This window comes from Petaurus breviceps, unplaced genomic scaffold, assembly GCF_028583685.1.
Source record: "Petaurus breviceps papuanus isolate PSGF00001 unplaced genomic scaffold, PetGlider_PUasm1.0 186, whole genome shotgun sequence".
NCBI lineage: Eukaryota > Metazoa > Chordata > Mammalia > Diprotodontia > Petauridae > Petaurus > Petaurus breviceps.
Genome location: NW_027185798.1, coordinates 35,736,603 through 35,758,524, shown reverse-complemented (window position 1 = coordinate 35,758,524; position 21,922 = coordinate 35,736,603). Strand labels below are relative to the sequence as shown.

The 21,922-nt window shown below is 40.6% G+C and overlaps 1 protein-coding gene across 2 annotated transcripts; it reads left to right on the top strand.

Moving 5' to 3' along the window:
- The first annotated feature begins 8,595 nt into the window (after positions 1–8,595).
- Positions 8,596–19,692, top strand: LOC138162150 (3 beta-hydroxysteroid dehydrogenase/Delta 5-->4-isomerase-like). Of its 2 annotated transcripts, none has more exons than XM_069089225.1 (4): positions 8,596–8,766; positions 9,284–9,469; positions 14,433–14,597; positions 18,442–19,692. In XM_069089225.1, the coding sequence occupies exons 2-4, from the start codon at positions 9,313–9,315 to the stop codon at positions 19,251–19,253; spliced, it is 1,134 nt and encodes a 377-aa protein (XP_068945326.1). In that variant the 5' UTR covers positions 8,596–8,766; positions 9,284–9,312; the 3' UTR covers positions 19,254–19,692. The 2 variants fall into 2 exon arrangements, with proteins under 2 accessions (XP_068945326.1, XP_068945325.1); XM_069089224.1 differs by having other exon boundaries at positions 9,218–9,469.
- Positions 19,693–21,922: the final 2,230 nt, after the last annotated feature.

Genomic DNA, 21,922 nt, shown 5'->3' with positions numbered 1-21,922 from the left:
GATTTGACAAAGTTCTTTATATATTTGATATATGACCTTTATTTGAAGAGCTTTCTATAAAATTTTCCCCATTTTTCTGCTTTCCTGCTGATTTTGGCTACATTTGTTTTATTTGTGCAAAACCTTTTTAATTTAATGTAATCAAAATTATTCACTTTACATCTCACAACACTATCTCTTGTTCATAAATTGTTCACCTATCCATAAGTCTGATAAAGTAATATGTTCCATGTTCTTCAAATTTTCTTGTAATAGCTTCTTTCACATCTAGTTCATATCTAGTTTATGTATCCATTTTAACCTCTCATCCTTTCATCTTCCCCTGCTCAGCTGTCTGACCCACAAACACATTGTCTGTGAGGTGAGAATCCCTGTGCCTGAAACTGAGGCTACCTCCCAACCTAGCTGCCCCTAGGACTTGTTTGTTGTTTCAGAGGAGACAGCCTGGGTTTCCTTGCGTCTCCTCCAGTTGTCCAAGGAGAACCACTGCTCTGCCCCGACTTTTGTTTATTTTTGCTGCTCTCCATTCACCCTGAGACACTATTTTGTCTTGTTTGTGGAGGAAATCTGGAGAGCTTGGAATTTTCTGACCTACTCTGCCATCTTCCCAGAATCCCCCCAATTATGTATTCTTTAAGAACAGCTTCATTTAATATTGGCTGTTATTGCTTAAAGCGGTAGAGGAAAATTCAATGATACAGATAAAAACATAGATTGCCCATATTTTTAACAGTTTTCTCTTTTCACATCACCTTTCTCCCCCATTCTCCATAAACCAAAGCCACCCTTACTACTCCTACTAGGCAATGGAGTACTGGTCATGGGGTCAGGGAGTCAGCTGGTTTCATATACTTCATGTTATACTTACTACTTGTGTGACCCTGGGTAGATCACTTAGCTTCTATGGTTTTCAGTTTATTACATGTAAAATCACAATAATAAGACCCATCATACCTACTTTGCAGGAATATTATAAAGCTCAAATGAGGCCATGTTTATGAAGCGCTGTAGCAGCAAGCACCCCAGCGTCCCCAGGGTGGCTGCTCACACAGGTTCTTAGATCTGCTTTGATAAAGGAAAGCAACTCAAAATGGGTTAACAAGCTTACTTTAATCAGTCAAACATGTATCGTTCACCTAGTTCAGGGGAAAAAGGTCAGCATCCTGAACTTCAGAATATACAGACAGAATTATCAAGACAGAAACAGATCAAATAGACAGTTTCCAAACTATCCAACCATTACATCCACACCAAACAACATCTGGGTTTCAAAGCCGGGGGGGGGGGGGCCCTCTGGACAACGGCTTCCCAGAATCCATATCAAATCACAGAACACTTCTCAAAGTGAGCCCCCAAACAAAGCTACACATCAGGGCTTATATAGCCTACTCCTGGCTCAGAGAATGTAACAACCTTGTTGACTCACTGGCCAATCAAGAAGTATCTACTGAAAAACAAGCTTCCCACCCCAGGCTCCAGGTGCACTTTAGCCTAGGGGCAGGGAAGATCTTCAAAATTTACATTCCCATTACCGTGTTTCCCCGATAATAAGACCTATCCCGAAAATAAGCCCTCCCCTTACTGTGTAAGATTCCTCTAAAATAAGCCCTCCCCCAAAAATAAGCCCTATTGAGATTGCTACTGTAGTGAAGGTGATCCCCTTCGCTACACACTACATTACGGTACCCTCTGTATGCACCACCCCTCCCCCCCCCCAGTGAAACGCACACCGCGCTCCGAGCTGCATCCAATCAGAGCTGCAGCAGTGAGCGTGTCATCCTGTTCTTTATTGAATTCATTATTGAATAAAGGTACATTTTCTTGTTCACATTTACCTGTTTATTAAAATTGCTGTCAATGTTCATTAAAATAAGCCCTGCCCTGAAAATAAGCCCTCTGGTGTTTTTCTGTCCAAAATAAATAATAAGACAGTGTCTTATTATTGGGGAAACATGGTACAAGTGCTCCACACAAACTTGAAAGTTCTCTATAAATGAGGTAGAAGATGGGGGAGGGAAGGTGAAAGGGTAGACCTGTGCATGACACCCAGGGGTAACTCTCACTCCCTTTGATGCACTGTCTATCTCAGTGAACTTGAGAAAGTCACTTAATATACACTGTCTTGTCTGTAAAATAAGGAGGTAACACCCAATGGTCAGTAAGATCTAGCCCAGCTCAAAGATCATATAAAAATAGATTCACCATCATATAATATTTTAAAGGTTTACAAAGTACTCCTTTCCATACTATGATCTCACATGCTAAAGGGAATTAAAATGGGAGGTGTTCAGGGTGAGAGGCAGTATGGTGTTTATTAGGTAAGCAATTCGAGTGTTATTTTCCCAGTTTAGAGATGTAGAAACTGATTTAGGGAGAGATAGCTTGTTAGTGAACTCATTGCCTTTAAATGCCGCAGGTACTAGCTCCACCATGCAATGGTTGGTTTGTTTGTTTTGGGGAAAGGTGAATTATAACCTGATAATCATTTAAATATCATATTTTGGCCAAAGTCTGGATTAATCAAACAACTGCTTTGGTTGATTTAAAAATGTCTTTCCCTATGTTAGCAACTTCAAAGACCAGAGGTGAGATCCCCCCTTATCTTGGGATTTACTCCACATGAGAGCAAAACAGACATCCTGAGACTATGAAATGTAAATAGACCCTGCTGTGGTCATTGTCAATTTGCATTTACAACAAAGGAACTCTGTTTCACATATAGATGGTAACAAATAGAAGTCATAAAGTTTTGTGACTTGGTCATCTTGAATTAGGATGGCTCTAAAAACATATAAAAAGTCTTATGATTTCTCTGTTTGTCAGTCAGGACTTTAGTTCTGCACTCCTTGAGCAAGTACTGCTAGCCTTAAGGAAATAATGAATAATGAACAATGAATAAATATAAATAATGTAATTTTTATATTACTATTTGTTTGTCTCCTTTAACCAAACTTTTTCTAAAGGTCGACAAACTCTAAGAGGAAAGAAATTAAAGCTCTTCAGAAAAATTTGAAGACACCACATCCCGGCTTCTAGTTCCAATCCATCCCCCTCTTCTGTTGTCCTTCCTTTTCTAAATCTTGTATACAAAGATGAATTTCTGACCTTGGACTCATTCCTAACCCCTCCTAGGCAATGAAACTTTCCAACCATGTATTGGAGATAAGAGGATTTTCTCAGGGTCAATGCATCCTTGACATGAAAAAGCCTTTGAAAACTTACGTCCAAGTCAAAATACTTATTATAATGTTCTCTTTCCCCACTGTTTCATAAGTCAGAGTCCCCTGAGTTCTATGTACCCAGATCACTGGTGAACTCCCAGTGAAAACATCTTGACTTTTCAAGTCCCACTATTTATTACAGTGTGAACTGTAATATACGGCCAATTCTCAGGCCATTCTTCATGTCTGGGACCCTGACATCTCAAAGTAAGTCTTAGATAATCACTAATAATAAGGGGTAGCCCATATTACACAATTCAAGTCAGTATATAACTCCTAAAGTATTTATGAAATGCCTGCTAGGTGCAAGGCACTATGTTAGGGGGAAAGAAAAATTAAAATACAATTGCCTCTGCCTTCAAGGAACTTACATTCTACTAAGTGATAAACCATACACACAGAGAAAGTGAACATATGGCAGTCTGAGGTGGGAGAGATCATTAACAACCAGAGGCATCAAGGAAACCTTCACAGAGGAGGTGGTACCTGAGCGTAGCCTTAAAATATTTATATGAAAGGAGGTTATGAAGAATGAAGGCATCCCAAGTATGGAGGATGGCTATGCAAAGAAGCAGAGGTGGGAGACATCCAGAAACTCACAGGAAACAAAATTCAAGAAGGAACCAGTAACGAAGCTCAAGGACAATATAAGACAATGAAAAGAAATGATAATCTTAGATTCACAAGATCATAGATCTAGACTTAGAATGGACCTCAAAGATCATCTAGCCCCACCACCTAATTTTATATATAAGGAAACTGAAATCCAGAGAGGTCAAGTGATTTGTCGGAGGACCCACAAGCAGAAGGTCTCACAGCTGAGATTTTAATCTAAATCCTCTGGCTTTCAATCTAATAGTCATTTTTTTTTAATAATTCTTTTTCTTTTTTTTTTTGGAGGGGGTGAGGCAGGGCAATTGGAGTTAAGTGACTTGTTAAGTGTCTGAGGCTGCATTTGAACTCAGGTCCTTCTGACTCCAGGGCCGGTGCTCTATTTACTGCACCATCTAGCCACCCCTCTAATAATCTTTCAACAGTTACACTGCATTGCTTCAACAGATTATAGAAATTCCGATCCCACATCGGTTACTTTCTGCTTGTATGATCTTGGGCAATCTCTTCCCTTCTCTGGGCTTCAGTATCCTTATTTATAAAATATGATAATTGGATGAAATGACCTTTAAGATCATTCAACATTCAACTCAAAATCTATGATCTGAAGATTAATGTGGATAACTAGATAATTTCCTAACCAACTGAAGATCATAAAAAAATGGAATTAAGGGCAAGTAATAGAGGACAAATATCTGTGTGATCTGGCCCTACAAAAATAGTGTCAGAGCCACTAAATAACAATAATTGACATTTATATATAAAGTGCTTCAGAGGCATTATCTACAATGTGAGGTAAGTATTACAGCTATTATTATCCCTATTTTTGTAGGTGAGGTAACGGGGGATAAAAGAGTTTAACTGACTTGCCATCCCAATAAAAGTAAAGAATATCCATTATCACTGCTACTATTTGACACAGTGATAGAAGGGCTAGCTAGAGCAATAAAACAGGTATAAAGGAGGCAAAATGGACAGTTTTCCATAAAGTTTTTACACCAACAAAACCAACGCAGCTAAATTAAAAGAGAAACAGGTAATGGGCATAAGACATGGGGTCTTATGGGAGGGGAGGTGGATCTTTACAGCAAATTTCTCTGATAAGGGTCTTATTTCTAAGACATGACAGGAACTCATGCAAATTTATAAGAAGAAGATCCATTCCCAAAAGGTAAAAAAAATATGAATAGGCAGTTTTCATTGGAAGAAATCCAAGCTATCGATATTTTTAAATGTTCCAAATAATTAATAATTTTTAAAAATGCAAGTTAAAACAACTCTGAAATTCCACTTTACCTTTTCTATTAAGTTGTCAAAGATAACAAAAGAATAAAATGACAAATGTTGTAGGGGCTGCAGGAAAATAGGAACTTTTAATGCACTACTGGTCAAGCTATGAATTTGTCCAGTCATTTGGAATAGTAATTTGAAACAATGTCCCAAAAGGTACTAAACTGTGCATACTTTTTGACCTAGCAATACCACTATAATACCTATAGCTGGAAGAGGGAAAGGACTCATAAGTACAAAAACATATATAGCAGCTCTTCTTGTGATGGCAAAGAATTGGAAACTGAGGGGATGCCCATCAATCAATGCCCAAATGATCATCATAGTTTGCTCCTGTTTGCTTGTTTCTGTTTCTCTAAACTCCTGTATTTGAACTTCAGAGGTTCTGTGCAGCTCTGGTCTTTTTATCAAAAATGCTTGGAAGTCTTGTATCTCTTTAAGGATTTATTTTTCCTCTTTGTTTATATTCAGTTTTGTTGGATAAGTTATTCTTAGCTGTAATCCTATATCCTTTGCCTTCTGGAATATCATATTCTAAATTTTTCTACTCTTTCATGGTAAAAGGCTTCATGTGGGATCCTGACTATGGACGCTTGGCACTTAAATTCTTTCTTTCAGTTGGCTTGTAGTATTTTTATTTTGACCTAGAAGCTCTGGATTTTGGCTATTATATTCCTATGAGTTTCTTTCAGGATATAACTGGTAAATTCTGTTTCTACTTTTTTCTCTGGTTCTAAGATATCTGGGCAGTTTTCTTTTAAGATTTTTTGAAATAGGATTTTTTTTTAGTTGTGGCATTCAAATAATTCATTTATTATTTTTCGGTATTTTGACTTTGTTTTAATATGTCTTGTTTTATCATGGAGTTATTGAGTTCTATTTAACTCATTCTAATCTTCAAGAATTTTGGTGCTTGAAGAAGTCCTTTGTACCTCTTGCACCAAGCTATTAATTCCCTTTCCAATTCTTTCTTCCATAGCTCTCATCTCTTTTTCCTAATTTTTTTTCCTAAAGTGTTCTCATTTAATTTATAAAAAATATCTCTAACTCTTTTTAACTCTTTATCTCTTCTAGGAATTCTAGTTCAGCTTGTACTCAAGCTGTATTTTTCTCTGAGACTTTTCTTGTAAATATTTTGGAATCATGCACTTCTACATCTGTTTCTTAAGTATCCCCACCACCATAAAAATTCTTTATGGTGGGGTTCTTTTTTGTTTGCTCCTTCCTCCAGACTACTTCATGACTTCAGATTTGATATTAGGGCTAACTAGGCTCTGCCACACTCCTAGACAGAAAGTCTGGGCTGGTCCTGTTGCTGCTTTCTTTGGGTATTGAATATTATGTGTTTCCAGTATCTCAGAGACAGGCTGAGAACCTGCAAGCTTTCAGTGATCCCATGGTGATCTGATCCAAGGCACAGTATCATAATTTTCCTTTATCCCCTGGTCTGAGCTTTGAAAGTTACTGACCTGAGTTTGGTTCTGAACAACAGAAAAGTACTTACTGCTAGACTCAGCTCCTATCAGTCAGCTAGAATGCTCTGCTGGCTCAGCGTGAAAGAATTGTCCCCTTCGGTCTGGGATTCTTAGGTTATGGAACCTCCCAAAGCTTCAGACTGGTCCAGAAGCTAGAACTGAAACACTGCTCTGCTCTTGTGGTCTGAGACACACTACTGTTACTTGTTTCTGAATTTACTCCTTTCTCAGTACATAGTCCTGGACCTCCCTACCCAGAAATGCAACCCCTTGTCCAGGTTCTCTTCTTACTCTGGAACTAGGTAGTGGGTGCCAACGCTGCCAGTGGGCACCTGCTCCTTCACCTGCACTTAATGCTCTGATATGGTCTGGTCTCATCTCAATGAGCACTAAAGTATCTCTTTAGCTCTGTGCTCCTGACCAGACCTCTTCCCCGCTGCCTGCAAACCTCTCCATTTCTCTCTGCTGATCTGGGTTGGAGAAATGGATCACTATGACTTTTTCTCAATGTCTCCATCAGGCAAGATTCAGTCTGATATGTTTTCTAGGTCTATTTGGAATCTCTACTTCTCCCTTTGTAAATTTTAAAGTGCTATAGAGATGCTAGCTGTAATCACTGTCATTATCATTGTTATTAAGCAAGAAGCATCGAAACTACTGGAGGAAGGCTAAGAAGAAAGAAAACAAAGTGGATCAGTGAAACAGACTAGATAAGAAAGAAAATGAAGTAATCGAAATCAAGTGTACAGTGTTTGACTCACAAGATAAAATTGGAAGGACTCTCTTTTTATTAAAAAACTGAAAAAACTAGAATTCAGTTTGACAGAAATTAATTTTAGCATAACATCTTCACTACCTATGCCATGGAGAGAAGGTGCTGACCTGAATGAGTAGAGGGAATTTCCCTTTCTGTGAGTTCTCTATGTCACTAAAATCATATGTCTAGTCCCAATTCTTAGCCCTTCCATGACCATGAGAGTGTCTCTCCTTTTGTTCCCATGGCATATACCACCTGATATTTTTAGTGAATCTTTTCATGTGTTTAGGTATTGGCTTCCTATTTAGACTGTAAGCTTGTTGAGGGCAGTTAGTTTATATCTCTACAAATGACCCTCATAGTGCCTTATAAATGATGCTTTATAAAACTTAAGCTCTCTTTACTGGTGGAGAAAACAATTATTTGAGGCTCCTTACCTGTGGGATGATGTGATGTCAGTGAGAGTTTAGAAGAGATTGGCTTTTGGTTTCTGGCTTCAAAAGAGGACTCGCATAATTCCACATTCTCTTCAGGGAAAGGTCTCTGGAGGGAGAGAGTCTCCCAGAGTCTCTTAGAGAGTTGCCTAGGACCCTGAGAGGTTAAGTGATTTACACAGGTTCACACAGTATATGTCAGATCAGAGGAAGATTCATGAAAAATGTGGAATTTGAGCTAGATGCTGACAGGTTTTTGATAGCAGTAGAGGAAGAAGGATATGCCAGTCTAGGGTAAAACCTAAACAGGTACTTAGAAACAGGAAAAGGAATAAGCATTTATAAAGCTAACTTTCCGTGTTCCAGGCACTATACTAAACACCTTACAAATATTATTTCATTTGACCTTTACAACAACCTTTCTAGGTAGGTTCCATTATCTAATTCCATTTGGAATTCCAAATTATTCCCATTTTGTTTTGAGGAATCTGGGGCAAACAGAGGTTAAGGAACTTGCCAAGGATCACACAGCTAATAAATATCTGAGGCAGGATTTGAACTCAGGCCTTCCTGACTCCACACCAAGTACTCTACTCTATACACTGTTCTACCTTGAACAGAAATGCTCAAAAACTCTTCTGAAAGACAGGAGACTTTCATCTTTATCTAATTACTTCCTTGTCCAAAACAAACATTGCCTAACTTCCTTCCCATGCCCTGGAGAGTGAACCTGGACCTTGGTAGGAGCATGAGTTCATTGTACAATCTGAGAGTCATGAGGAAGCTGTGGATTGCAAAGTTGACCTTGCTTAAAGGGGGAGGAGAAAGCCTGAGAAGTGAAAAAGATAAGCAATTTTTTTAAAATCCACATTCCAAGGCAAGGAGGAGGAACCAAGAGACTAGCTGTCTAACAGAATGTGGAACTAGCCATCGGCTCCCAAGCTTATTTAAAGGATTGCAGGATTTTGAACTGGAAGGTACTGCCTTTTGATAACTAAGGTTTGTTGGTGTGTGGGTGGGGGTGGAGGTGGGAGTGGGGATGGGTGGGGGTGTGGGGGTGGGTGTGGGTGTGGGTAGGTGTGGGTGTATTTTCCTTCTTGACCCCCTATTTCACTTCTAGTTTTGATGGGGCTAGAGATCCTCTAGGAACAAATGCAAATGAAGCAATCAGATCAGAACCAAAATCCATAGTCTTAAAAAAAGAAAGGGGACTCTGAGGTCACCTAGTCGAACCTCAGCTGACATATGAAACCCTTCTCTAATGCCTTTATCATATGTGGCCGTCCTGTTGCTTGATATCATATGACACCGGGGAACATACTACCTACGGTCCCAGTCCATTCCAGTTTGGGCTGTCTCTACTCTGTCTACTCTCTCTGCGACTTCCAGATTTCCCACAGCCTGACTCTGGTTTGGGACTTCTTTCAGAGGTCCTTCTGACATCAGACTGGGTGCCCAAGGCTGATCCCAAGTCCTCTGTGTCTCCGTCAGCAGAAGTATTCTGCCAAGAGGTACCTGGTACCATGCTGCCTGTGGATGGATGGAGCTGTCTGGTGACGGGGGCAGGAGGATTTCTGGGCCAGAGGATCATCCGCTTATTGCTGGAGGAAGAAAAACAGCTGGAGGAGATCCGGGTCCTGGACAAAGTCTTCAATCCTCAGTTTCTATTGGAATTTTCAGGTGAGATCAATAGTTCTAGGTGTGTTCCTGTGGGATTTAGGGCCAGAAAGACCTAGGTTTCAAGTCCACCCTAGACACTTACTAACTGCTGTTCTAGGCAAAGTACAGAACCTCTCTTTGTCTCAGCTTCTTCCCTTGTAAAACAGGAGGGTTAGACTTAGGGTTGGCTTTCCTTTCTAGCTCTAAATCTGTGCTTGCGATCTTATCATTCCTTGTTGCAAAGCCTCCCCACTAGCCATGAATGTTGTACAAAGATGAACCACGCTGTTAGTTAATTTGGTTTCCAAAGTCCCAACAACGACAATTCATATGAAAGAGAGGAAGGAGTACTGGACTGAGAGTCCAGAGACCTGACTTCTAGGTACAGCTCTGTAACCGTGAAGTCATACGAGTTTGGGCAAAGCATTGGCCTTCAGTTTCCCATTTGTCAAATGGGTGAGGCTCAGGAGACTAGCTGATCCAGAGAATAAGTCAGAAGATTCTTTCCATCTTGAACATTCCCCAGGCATATATGAATTCCTGCTTCCTGCTACAACAAAATGCATCCAAATGGCTGACACCCTAGGCTTTTTCTGGTTTGTTTGCTTTATTTCCTCCTCCTACTGTTTTTTTTTTTTTTCCTCTTTTTTTTCCCTTTTTCCCCATCCCCCCATCACTGCAACCTGTTATTTTTCATTCCTCTCCTTCCACCTTTCTTTTTTTTCTTTACACTTTTCTTAAAGTGAAACAGTAGGGAATAAAATTACACCCAAAATGTGTTAGCAATAGAGGGCCTGGTTAGGGCATTAGTTGGGATGTTAAAAGGCCAAACCACTGGGCCACAAACTTCAGCGATTATCTATAACTTAGTCTGGTCCTGTCCTTCCTCACTAGAACATTTAGATTTGGGCAAAGGGGAGAGTCAACTTTGTAGCTAAATTTCATTGGACCTTTCTTAAAACGAGTCTCTGTGGTACAGGGAAAAAACTAAACAGCTCCTGACATTGGATTTTTCAAAGACTTTTTGCCTTCTGCCCACTCACACCTCACCCTGTTCCTAGACCCTCACAACTCTATGAGGGAGGGAGGGCAAATAGTAGCTCTATTTGGCAGATGAGAAAATTCAGACCCAGAGAGATGAACTTACTTACAGAAACCATTGTGATACAACTAGGAATAGAATCCAGTTCTCCTTTTTGGACTTCAGGCCCAGTTTTCTGTGACCTGAATTAGCTCGGTTTTTAAAATTGTGCAAATAATTGGGATATGAAAGAACACTTTGGCTTGTTCTTGGTAAGGGAAGATTATAGATAGGATATCTTTAAGCCATGGCCTCTAAGCACAATGCCTTGAACATAGGAGATATATAGTAATGGTTTGCCAAATAATTGAATGCATGAATCAACGAATGAACAAATGAAAGAATAAATGAACAAATGAATGAAGGAATGAACGAACGAATGCATGGATGGATGAATGAATGAATGAATGTTGTGCCAGACCAGGTCAGGAGAGGTATCTTTTCTGCCCAGATAGACCCATGACTTGCTTGGTTTGGTGCTAGAAGGGGAGATGGCAGAGACAATCTTTCAAGGTTGTGGTTTGATGAGAACTGTGACCAGGGAAATGGGTGCCAGGAATGTCATCTTCCTCTTACCTTAGCTTCTGGCAGGCAACATCTGCTGTCTTAGCACAATGTGAGACACTTAAGTAAGCACATAAGTAAGAACCACGAATCTTTACCCCTTTCTTTTCCTTGAGCACAAAAGGCAGATGAGCACCCTTGTTTACCATTATTTTTCCCTTGTAAGCATAAAAAGGCAATATGTGTGCTTCTCTGGAGAAACATGCCAGCCAGGTTCAAACTCCAGGGCCCTCAAGGCAGTGAAAACGGGTGGCACCAAAGGGTCTCATTCATACAACTGTGCCTAGTGATACAACACACTGTCCTCTGTGCTATTGTTTAAATTTTTCACTTTTCCAAAAGCTTTTCCATCTTCTAATCACTTATGGTCCTTGAAATCACCCTGAGAGGTTAGGGTCTATATTACTCCCCCTATTTTTTTAACCAGCCCTATGATTTCATTGATAGAGGGAATTTCTAACATGAGAAGTCTCTCTAGCAATGTAGATTGCATCTGATTTGTAATTTTATAGTCTAAGAACTCAGGTTCCGGGGTGGCCAGGTAGCACAGCGAGTAAGAGCACCGGCTCCAGTGTTGAGAAGACCTGGAGATCGAATCCCGGGCTCAGACACTTAGCACCCACCCAGAAACACCTGGCCATGTAACCTTGAGCAAGTTACTTAACCCCAATTGCTTAGGGGCAGCCAGGTGGCTCATTGAGTAAGAGCACCGGATCCAGTGTCGGGATGACCTGGATCAAATCCGGGCTCAGATACTCAGCACCACACCCAGAAATAATAACTGGCCGTGTAACCTTGAGCAAGTTACTTAACCCCAATTGCTTTAAAAAAAAAAAAAGAACTCAGGTTCCAAACCTGCTGGGGTCTGTTTTGTTTTTTAAAAATTTTGATAATTACATTTCAGTATAATTGGTTTCCTTTTTAAACCCATGTATTTTATCATGTGCATTCAAGAATACTATTCAGAGAAGAGAGCCATTGTCTTGACCAAGCTGCCAAAAGGTCCAGGACACAATAAAGGTTAAGAACTCCTGTTGCTTGGGCAACGAGAGGTAGACTGGCTTGATGGAGGTCTCGCTCTCAGAGGCAAGCCCTGAACCTGTCTTCCTACCTCTGAAGACAGCTTTGTATATACTATGCCACACTGCTTCTCACCCCTGGGCAATTTTATAAGTGAGGAGCTGATAGCACAATTAAGGTCAGATAACAAGGGGCAGCTAGGTGGCACAGTGAATAGACTGGCCCTGGAGTCAGGAGGACCTGAATTCAAATCTGACCTCAGACACTTAACACAAAACCAGCCATGTGACCTTAGGCAACTCAGTTAACCCCAATTGCCCTACCCTCCCCCCTCCAAAAAAAGAAAATAAATAAGGTCAGATAACAGTCCCAGGGTCACACAGCAAGTTAATGTCAGTTCTGGGAACCAAACTCTACCCTTTGGACTCCCTCCTTTCCCAGTTCTTTCTTTTCTATCGTATTTTTCCTGTTACAAAGAGACATCTTGAAGTTCTTAGATCAAATTAATTTCAAGGTATGTAGTTGCCCACATTGATGTTGTTTTTTGGTATAGGTAGTAGAATGGGTAAGAGCACTGAACTTGGAGTCAGGAAGATCTGAGTTCCAATCTTGCTTCAGACACTTTAATAGACCTGTGACCCTGGGTGAGTCACTTAACCTCTGTCTCAGTTTACTCACCTATAAAATGGTGACAATAATAACACCTACCTTAAAGGGTTGTTGTTGAGATAGGATATGTAGAGTGCTTTGCAAACCTTAAAATCTCTATAAATGCTAGCTATCCTAATTATTAGAAAGATTTGAAAAATTACAAGCCTCAAGTCTCATGTACTACTCACCTCCGCTTTAACAAATTAAACCTGAAATAAAATAAACACCTGTCAATGAAGAATGGTATTTTCTGGCACTTTAAAAAAAAAATATGCATTTTTTAAAAGTCACGTTAAAAGAGCATTACTCTGTACAATTGTATCCCCCCACCCCAGTGTGTATATGGTGTGGTTGTCAGAGAAGGAGAGGACACAGGGGAGGAAGGGCTTCCTAAATTGCCTAATCCATCAGAATTGGGCCTTTCTGTCCCACAATAATGTGTGCCAGGCAATGAGCTGAATTGCCAGAGTTCTGGGCACTGTTTCTCTATCACCACCTCTATCTTTATTACCTGTGATGAATGAAAACCCCAAGAAATAGAGTTTCTGAGTAATTAATAATCAATTTATTGATTTGGCTATTCAGCAACCAATAAATTGATGATTAGTGGTTTCCCTCCCTAACCAAAGACCCCAAAGGAGACCCTGAAATGGCTTAAGTAACTTGGGAAAGGGAATTCCCCTGACAGGTGAAACTAACCTTGATTGGTGGACATTTAATGAAGAGCTGGGCTAAAAGTCTTCAGCTCCTACAGCTGAGAACGTGGCTGCAGCCTCCAGCAATCTGGAGAGAGGGAGCCATTTCCATCTGGACCTTGCTGACTGGTTTCCTCCTTCATGATCTGGGTCACCCTAAACTCTAATAGAGGGGACCAAGGACAGAGGTTCCTCCCCTCAGGGTAAGGGCTCACCCAGACTAGATTCTATTTATGCCCTAAACAGAAATTAGGCCTCATAGTTGAGGTCCCTTCAAAATTGGACCCTAAGCAAAACTGGAGTATGTGCTTGAGGGCTAAGAGTAATCTCATCAACCAGCCATGCTAACTGACCTTAAGTGGAGTTAGGCCTTTACAGGAAATAGAAAGGAAAAGGGTGGATCACAATAAATAATTACTTATTAATATAATAGTATGATATTAAATTTATGTCATACCTTCACCTTGTCTTCTGATAATTAAATATCTCCAGGGTTTAGAATGAATTTGGATATTCTGGCCATGGGAAGACTAAAAAATTAAAGAAGGGCAGAGTGAGAGGATCCTTTGGACCATTGGGACATATCCTAGAGACAAAGCAGAGAGACTGGCTCTCAAGGAAACAGTAAAAGAGGTCAAGCGGCTTTCACCCACTTGGCTTTTCTGTGTCCCTCTCTCTACTCCGTGTGACTCTCCCTACCATTTCTTACCTCCCACCTACATTTACATGGTCTCCCCCTCCCCCATAACTCAGGGTCCCCATCTATTCCACCTCCATCCTGTCCGACTCCCATGGGCAGGTCTGCTGTACAGCAATTGGATGATGGTGATGAGTCCTCCATTTTCAAAGTCAGCTTCTCCAGCAGTTGATTCCTATCAGGTCCCTAAGAGAGTAGCATGGCCCTAGCCAGCAAATACAGTCATCTCTGGGGTTTTGAGGGTATTCCCTATTAATCCACCTCCTATCCCTGCAGAGCTCAAGCACAAGACCAAGGTGACTGTGATGAAAGGAGACATTCTAGATGAACAGCTCCTGCACAAGGCCTGCCAAGGCATCACTGCAGTCATTCATACTGCTTGCATCATTGACACAGGATTACATCTCAGGAGAGAAACTATAATGAACGTTAATGTGAAAGGTATGAGGGCTAGCCAGGCTGGGGTTGTAACCTTCCCTTACAGACGCATGCCACCCTTTTCTCAGCTTAAGACTGTTGCCAATGTTGGAAGACAGAGCCCAGCTCAACAACCACATTCTTTGCATCACATCCCTTAATCATCAATCAATCAATAGATATTTATTAAGTGCTTACTCTATGCGGCAGCTAGATGGCACAGTGGGTAGAACACTGGGCCTGGAATCAAGAAGACTCATCTTCACAAGTTCAAATCTGGCCTCAGCTGTGTGACCCTGGGCAAGTCACTTCACCCTGTTTGCCTCAGTTTCCTCATCTGTCAAGTGAGCTGGAGAAAGAAATGGCAAACCCCTCCTGTATCTCTGCCAAGAAAACCCCAAATGGTGTCATAGAGAGTCAGACAGGACTAAAATGACTGAATAACAACAACTACGTGCCACACACTTAAAAAGTGAGATAAGTTATGTAGATTTGACCTATGATTTGATCAGTGATTTCATCAGTGTAGGGAATTCTTGATAAGCATACTCCCTCTACCGACACAACATAGAGATTTATCTAGGAACACTCACAGCTGAAGTGGTCCCAGAGGTGGAATCTGAAGCCAAGACTGCTCTTACTTTGAGGTCAGCTCCCAATCCATGGCACCATGCTGTCTCTACTTTATATACAAAATAAATAAATACGAAGTTGTTTGGGGGTAACAGTGAGGGTGGGGGTGAGGAGGAAGAAAGCAGGCATTAATAACTGAGAAAATCAGAAAAGGCCTTTTAAAAGAAGTAGAGGGGCAGCTAGGTGGTACAATGGATAGAGCACCAACCCTGGAGTCAGGAGGACCTGAGTTCAAATCCAGCCTCAGACACTTACTAGCTGTGTGACCCTGGGCAAGTCCCTTCACCTTGATTGCTTCAACAACAAAAATGTAGAACTTTAGAACTTAAATCCTTGGTGACAGCTTCTTGTTTTATGTGTGGCCTTAATCTCCTTTTAGAAAAATTAGAAGATTGAAGATCTCAAGGTACTCTGTCTTGTAGTCACCATTCTGTAGTCTTGGTAGGGTCAGTCTCTGACACCACACGGGCCTGAAGCCCCTCCAAAGCATCCCGGCAGGTAGCTCTAACCAGAGTCATCAAGATGGAACTTTTCATATACCTAACTGATCACAATGTAAAGGTATGATTGTTCATTTACTTCTAATTTTAAGGCCTTTTCCTCCAGGCTTATCCTGCCAAGGTTCCCAGAGCTCAGAGCTTTGGGTACCCTGAGATGCTTCAGGCAGATCTTCATATAATTCATATAATCTTCAGCATTTCCAAGGTTACACAGTAACAGTCCCCCAGAAATTGTAGTCCAATTCTAATGCCCTTGGGACATAAGCGAACAAAGTTCCACCCATCTATCCCATCCCCAATCCATTTAGGAAGAAAATTGAAGCTCTCTCCAGAAAATCAACTTGAAATTTCCCTGAAAATCAGAGGATGAAAATTATCTTTCCCATAAGGCAGTCTCGAGAGACAAAAGCTTCATCTTCTTCAGACACACATTCACACAGAAACAACTATCTCTTCACAGCTGAGAGGTTTCTTATCTCCCAGGAGTTCATTTCAAGACTCCCACTAGATTCTCCCTCCAGAAATACTATTGTTGTTATCAGTCATTTCAGTCACTACAACTCTTCATGACCCCATTGGTGTTTTGACCACAAATACTGGAGTGATTTGCCATTTCCTTCTCCAGCTCATTTTACAGATGATTAAACTAAGGCAAACAGAGTTAAGTGACTTGCCCAGGGTCACACAGCTAGTAAGTGTCTGAGACTGGATTTAAACTCAGGTCTTTCTGACTCCAAGCCTGGTGCTCTATCTACAAAAGCAACAACAAAACAGGGCATCTAAACCTGTAATACTGCACACTTGGGCTGACCAGGGCAGAGGACAGTGAGGCTATAACCTCCTTTGTTCTAGGTCTGGAGTCCTTAACTTAGGAAGCAGATCCCAATGAATCTATGGATATAATTTAGGGAGTCTATGATTTTTAAAAATATTTTATTAACTGTATGTCAATATAGTTGTTTCTTTTTGTAATCCTGTTTATTTTATTTTGCAAATTTAAAACCATTATTCTGAGAAAGGGTCCGTTGGCATTACCAGATTGCCAAAGGGTTCCATAACACCAAAAAAAAAGTTATGATCCCTGTTGTTGTTCAAGATACTATGCTTCTCATGCTGGTTTTTTTTTTCATTTTTCTTTTATTTGAATCTTCCTGGACAAAATGACTAATACGGAAATGTTTTATATAATTGCAAATTATATAATTTTATATACTTGCTAATTTATAATTGCAAATTATATATATATATATATATCCTATATCTGATTGTTTATTATCTCAGGGATGAGGCAGAAGAGGGAGGGAGGGATAGAATTTGAAACTTGAAAATTTAAATAAAAATATTTAAAAATTGGGGGGGAGATACTATTCTTCTTTGAGGGACCCTAAATTATTTTTTTTTGCTTCTACGTATATTTGTATTGAACTAGCAGTCCCCTAAGAACTTCAGATTCTTTTCATATAAATATTCTGTACATGTGTAGTTGTTTTTAGTTCATTTGGAACTTTATATTTATCCCTATTAAACTTCATTTATTAGATATGATCCATCCTTCCAACCTGTAGAGACTTTTTTAAGATTCCCATTATGTCATATGATTTGCCTTCATCTAAGTCAGTGATAAAAATGAACAGGATAAAGTGAAGGTTCTAAGGATCGTTAGGTCTCTCTAGATTGACGTACCTTTGCAGTTCCTATTTTGTTATACTTCACTTGCCACCACGCACTTTTGATCCAGTGACATTGGCCTCCTGACTGCTTCACAAATAAAACATCCATCTCTCTGCTCCAGGCATTTTCCCTGGCTGTCCCCCATACCTGGAATGTTCTCCTTCAACTCTGTCTACTGATTTCTTTGGCTTCCTTTAAGTCCCAACTTAAAAACTCATCTTTATAGGAAGCCTTTCCCAACCCCTCTTAATTCTGGTGCCTTCTTTCTATTAATTATTGCCACTTTATCCTGTATATAGTTAGTTTTGTATATATCTGTTTTCATGTTTTCTTCCCCAATTAGACTCTAATCTCTTTGAGGTCAGGAACTGTCTTTTTTATTTCCAATGCTTAGAACAGTGCCTGGCACATAGTAGGTGCTTAATAAATTGATTTATTGATCAAATTTATTGACTGATTAAAGTAGAGATAACCAAAAAGTAGTTGGAAAATGCTGGGCTGGAGCTCAGAAGAGAAAAGAGGGCTAGATATGTTGATTTGGACATCCCCAGCAAAGAGGTAGTTGAATCTATGTGAGCAGATGATATCATCAAAGTAGTATAGAGAGAAAAGAGAAGACAATGTGGAACATTAGCCCTGGATGCACCTATGTGTCAATTACTACTCCTAAAATCCACTCATTCAATCACTTTTTAATCCTCTGCCCAATGTTACCTCGCCTACATTTCTTCAAAGATCTCATGTAAGATTTTGTCAAATACCTGACTGAAATCTAAAAATACTATGTCGTTAATAACTCCCTGAGATAAGTGTGCAGCAATTAACACTCATTTTAAAAAAATCAAATTAAAGAAGGTGGATTATTCTGCTATGACCTGTCCTTAATGAAACAATCATGGGATATATGGGTTTACTGTCATTTTTGATACATTGGGGCTGTATCCAGTTTGAAAAAGTTTGAGCTACACAAATACGTTCTTCCTATCACTGACCTTGTCATCTTGGTTGACTACTTGAGGTCTTTCTCTTCTGTCACTCACCATTCCCATGTGTTTCTTTCACAGGTACTCAGCTCCTGTTGGAGGCATGCATCTCAGTTGGTGTGCCTATCTTCCTCTATACGAGCTCTTTGGAAGTGGCCGGTCCCAACTCCTATGTGAAACCTGTCCTAAATGGGCATGAGGGTGACCTCCTTGAAAACACATGGAACAATACATATCCCTATAGCAAGATGCTAGCTGAGAAGGCTGTACTGGCGATTGATGGACAGCTTCTTAGGAATGGTGCCACAATACACACCTGTTCCTTGAGGCCCGTATACATATATGGGGAAGGGAGCATCTTACTCCAACATGAAATTATCAGAGCCCTTAACAATGATAAGACCATTAAAAGGAATAGGGAAGGTGCCATGGCCAACCAAGCCTATGTTGGAAATGTGGCTTGGGCACATGTCTTGGCACTCAGAGCCCTGCGGGACTCTGAGAAGGCCCAACGTGTTGGAGGTCAATTCTATTACATCTGTGATGACACCCCCCCACACAGTTATTCTGATTTTAACTATGAATTGAGCAAGGAGTGGGGCTTCAAACTTGGATCAAAAATAGGCATTCCTTTCACATTACTCTATTGGTCAGCCTTCCTTTTGGAAATAATAAGTCTCATGCTACACCCTATTTTCATTTATGAACCTCCCTTCAATCGCCATTTGCTAACATTGACCAACAGTGTTTTTACCCTTTCCGACAAGAAAGCCAGGAAGGAATTGGGTTATGAGCCTCGCTTCAGCTGGTTAGAAGCGAAACAGAAAACCAGTCAGTGGATAGGCACGCTCCTGGCACAAAACAGAGAGTATCTGAAGGCAAAGGCCCCCTGATCTATGTACAATTGGAACGTGGGGACGGGAGTTCATGATATCATTCTAGGCCCTCCCCATAGTGGGACGTATTGTCCAATCTCCCCTGGTTAGCAAACTTCTGATAATGCTTCCTCAAGCATCCCTCTCTTCCTCCCCACAGAATAAAGTGAAGGTTAGAGCTCTAAGGAGCATTAGATCTCTCTAGGTTGATGTAGCTTTACAGTTCCTATTTTTTTATACTTCACTTGTCACCAAGCACTTTTGATAAAGCCCCTGGAAGACATGATGAAAAAGAGAAATGAAATGAAATACAAGCGCATTTATTCATTTCAAGGGCTTGTTCTGATAAGGATATTATAAAATAACAAAGTGTCCATGGCTTCATGTTTCTTATGTTTTTCTCCTACTCATTGCATAACATGATTTTGAAATCATTTAAACTGTGCAAAAAAAATTAATTCACATTTAATAAAGATAATGAAAAATGTCTAATGTATCTATTTCACCTAGGATTTAGGATAATCCCTGCCCTTCCACTGCCAGGAAAATCAAGAGTCTACCCTGGCCATACTGAAGAACAGAGTTTCATCTCTATTTTAGAATCAAACCATGGCAGGGCAACCCATGCACCCATGGGTTTACAAGGGCCAGATTTTATTTAGAAGATTTTCTCCCAAAAAAGCCAATCAAGCTCATTCCTTTGGCTCATTTTAGCCTCAATCTTAGTTTCTTCTAGGAACCACACAGCCTATATTTCTATAAATCTGGGTAACCAGTCCCCCAGTTCATGAAAGTTCACAAAGTTGCAATGTATTTGGGTAATAGGGTCATCTTTATTTTACCCCACAAAAAGGCAGAAAACCCACAGGCTCCACTATAACCTGTCAACAATGGACATAATTCTCCCATTTTGATGGATCCCATCTTCTCCTGATATAATATTTCAGACACACAGTACTATCTTCCTTTTTGGATTCCCAATTTGGAGATGGTAGAGAGGTGAGTCCCTGGACTTTACCCCAGGGATCTAGACAGCGCTCCAAACTCAGGGTACTACCCTAAGAGCTTGGACTCACCACATCAAAAGGAAATGATCTTAGGGCTATTCCAGAGACATCTACTTCTCACATGATCAGCACCATCCAAAAATCCAGAAGGGAAGTGCAGAGACCAGGACTTTTTACTTTCTTGTATCATGGTTCAGTCTCTTGAAGTTTTCCCATCAATAGAGCCACCTTTCCCATTTGTCCCTAGAGGATGGTACTGCACAGAAGCTTCCTCTTCTTTCTCTGGAGTGGGTCAAGGATCCCTGAAAACAGAGGTTACCAAACAGACTGCTCCCTCCCCATCAAACCTGCACTGTTCAAATGACTCACAGGGAAAGTGGAGGGAGAAGTTCATGGGTTTTTGCTGTTCCGTGTTATGGTTCAGTCGCTAGATGTTCCTTCACCTCTGGGGCCACTTGCATGATGCGTTTCTTCCCCAAGGGGCTGGTGCCGTCCAAGAGTTTTTGTTTCCATAAGGTCAAAGTTTCCAGAACTCTTAACATTCTCCAGAAGCCTGGGGTTCAGCAACAACCACTGTGTGGCCACTTGGGGTTCCTCTCCTGCACCAAATCATTGACAGTGAACACAACTGAAACATGCTGCTGTCACTGGCCTCTCCATGACTGGGTGCAGGCACTTAGGTCACTGGACCACTGCCATCAGCTGTAATGATCTCTTAGTTGGACAGTGGGGTGGTCAGTCCCTAAGAAGTTATGCCACTCTACAGATACCTCAAGTAACCAACATCCACCCTTAGGTCTTGAGAAGTCTCTCTGTCTCTCTCCCTCTCTCCTTCTCTCTCTCTCTCTCATCTCTCTCTCTCTTTCTTTCTCTTTCTCTCTTCCCTCCCCCCCCCTCTCTCTCATCTTAGAACCATCAAAATGGGAATAATCAGTTCATTTGCTTCTACTTTTTAAGTACTTTCCCCCCAACCCCATTTCTGTTAAGGCTTCCAAAACTCAGAGTTTCAAATACCCTGGGACGCTTCAGGCATATCTTACCCTATATAATTTTGAGTAATTCCAGGGTTGCACAATAATGGTGTCTCTAGGAACCAAAGTCCATTCAGCTCTGTTCTCTGATCTGTGCTTGACTCCCTCAGGATCTCCCTGGAAAAGGGATAAAGAAAGGAATAGCTAAAAGTACTAAAAAAAAATCTTCACCTGTTATCCGTAAGTATAGTTATCTGAGAGAATGCTGCTGTTCTCACTAGTAATGTAGAAGATCAGAAAAGGAACTTGGAGGGAAATATGATTATTTCTGTTTTGGACACGTTGAGCTTGAGACACCTAGGGAAAATATAGTTTGAGATGTCCAGAAGGCAGTAGTTTTATGAGACCATAACTCAGGAAGAAGAATAGCGATGGATATACAGATCCGGGAATCATATGCATCGCTCTGGAAACTGAGCCCTTGGAAACTGATGAGATTACCAAGTGAGACTATAGAAAGGACCCAGGACATATCATTAGGGGGTAATCATAGTTATGGGATGTGGTATGGATAAAGATGGAAAAAGGAATGGGGCAAAGACCATTCTAAAAGATTCGGGATGGAAAATTCTATCCATATCCCAAGAAAGAACTGGTGGAGTCTGAATGCCTATAATTTTCACTTTATTTTTAAGGGCTTTTTTTCCCT

What these genes read in the sequence shown, in the direction of transcription:
- LOC138162150 (XM_069089225.1), top strand. Translation starts at nt 9,313, where the DNA reads ATGCTGCCTGTGGATGGATGGAGCTGTCTGGTGACGGGGGCAGGAGGA. An exon ending in GTTTCTATTGGAATTTTCAG is followed by an intron (nt 9,470 to 14,432) that starts GTGAGATCAATA and finishes CTATCCCTGCAG; the next exon opens with AGCTCAAGCACAAGACCAAG. An exon ending in AATGAACGTTAATGTGAAAG is followed by an intron (nt 14,598 to 18,441) that starts GTATGAGGGCTA and finishes TTTCTTTCACAG; the next exon opens with GTACTCAGCTCCTGTTGGAG.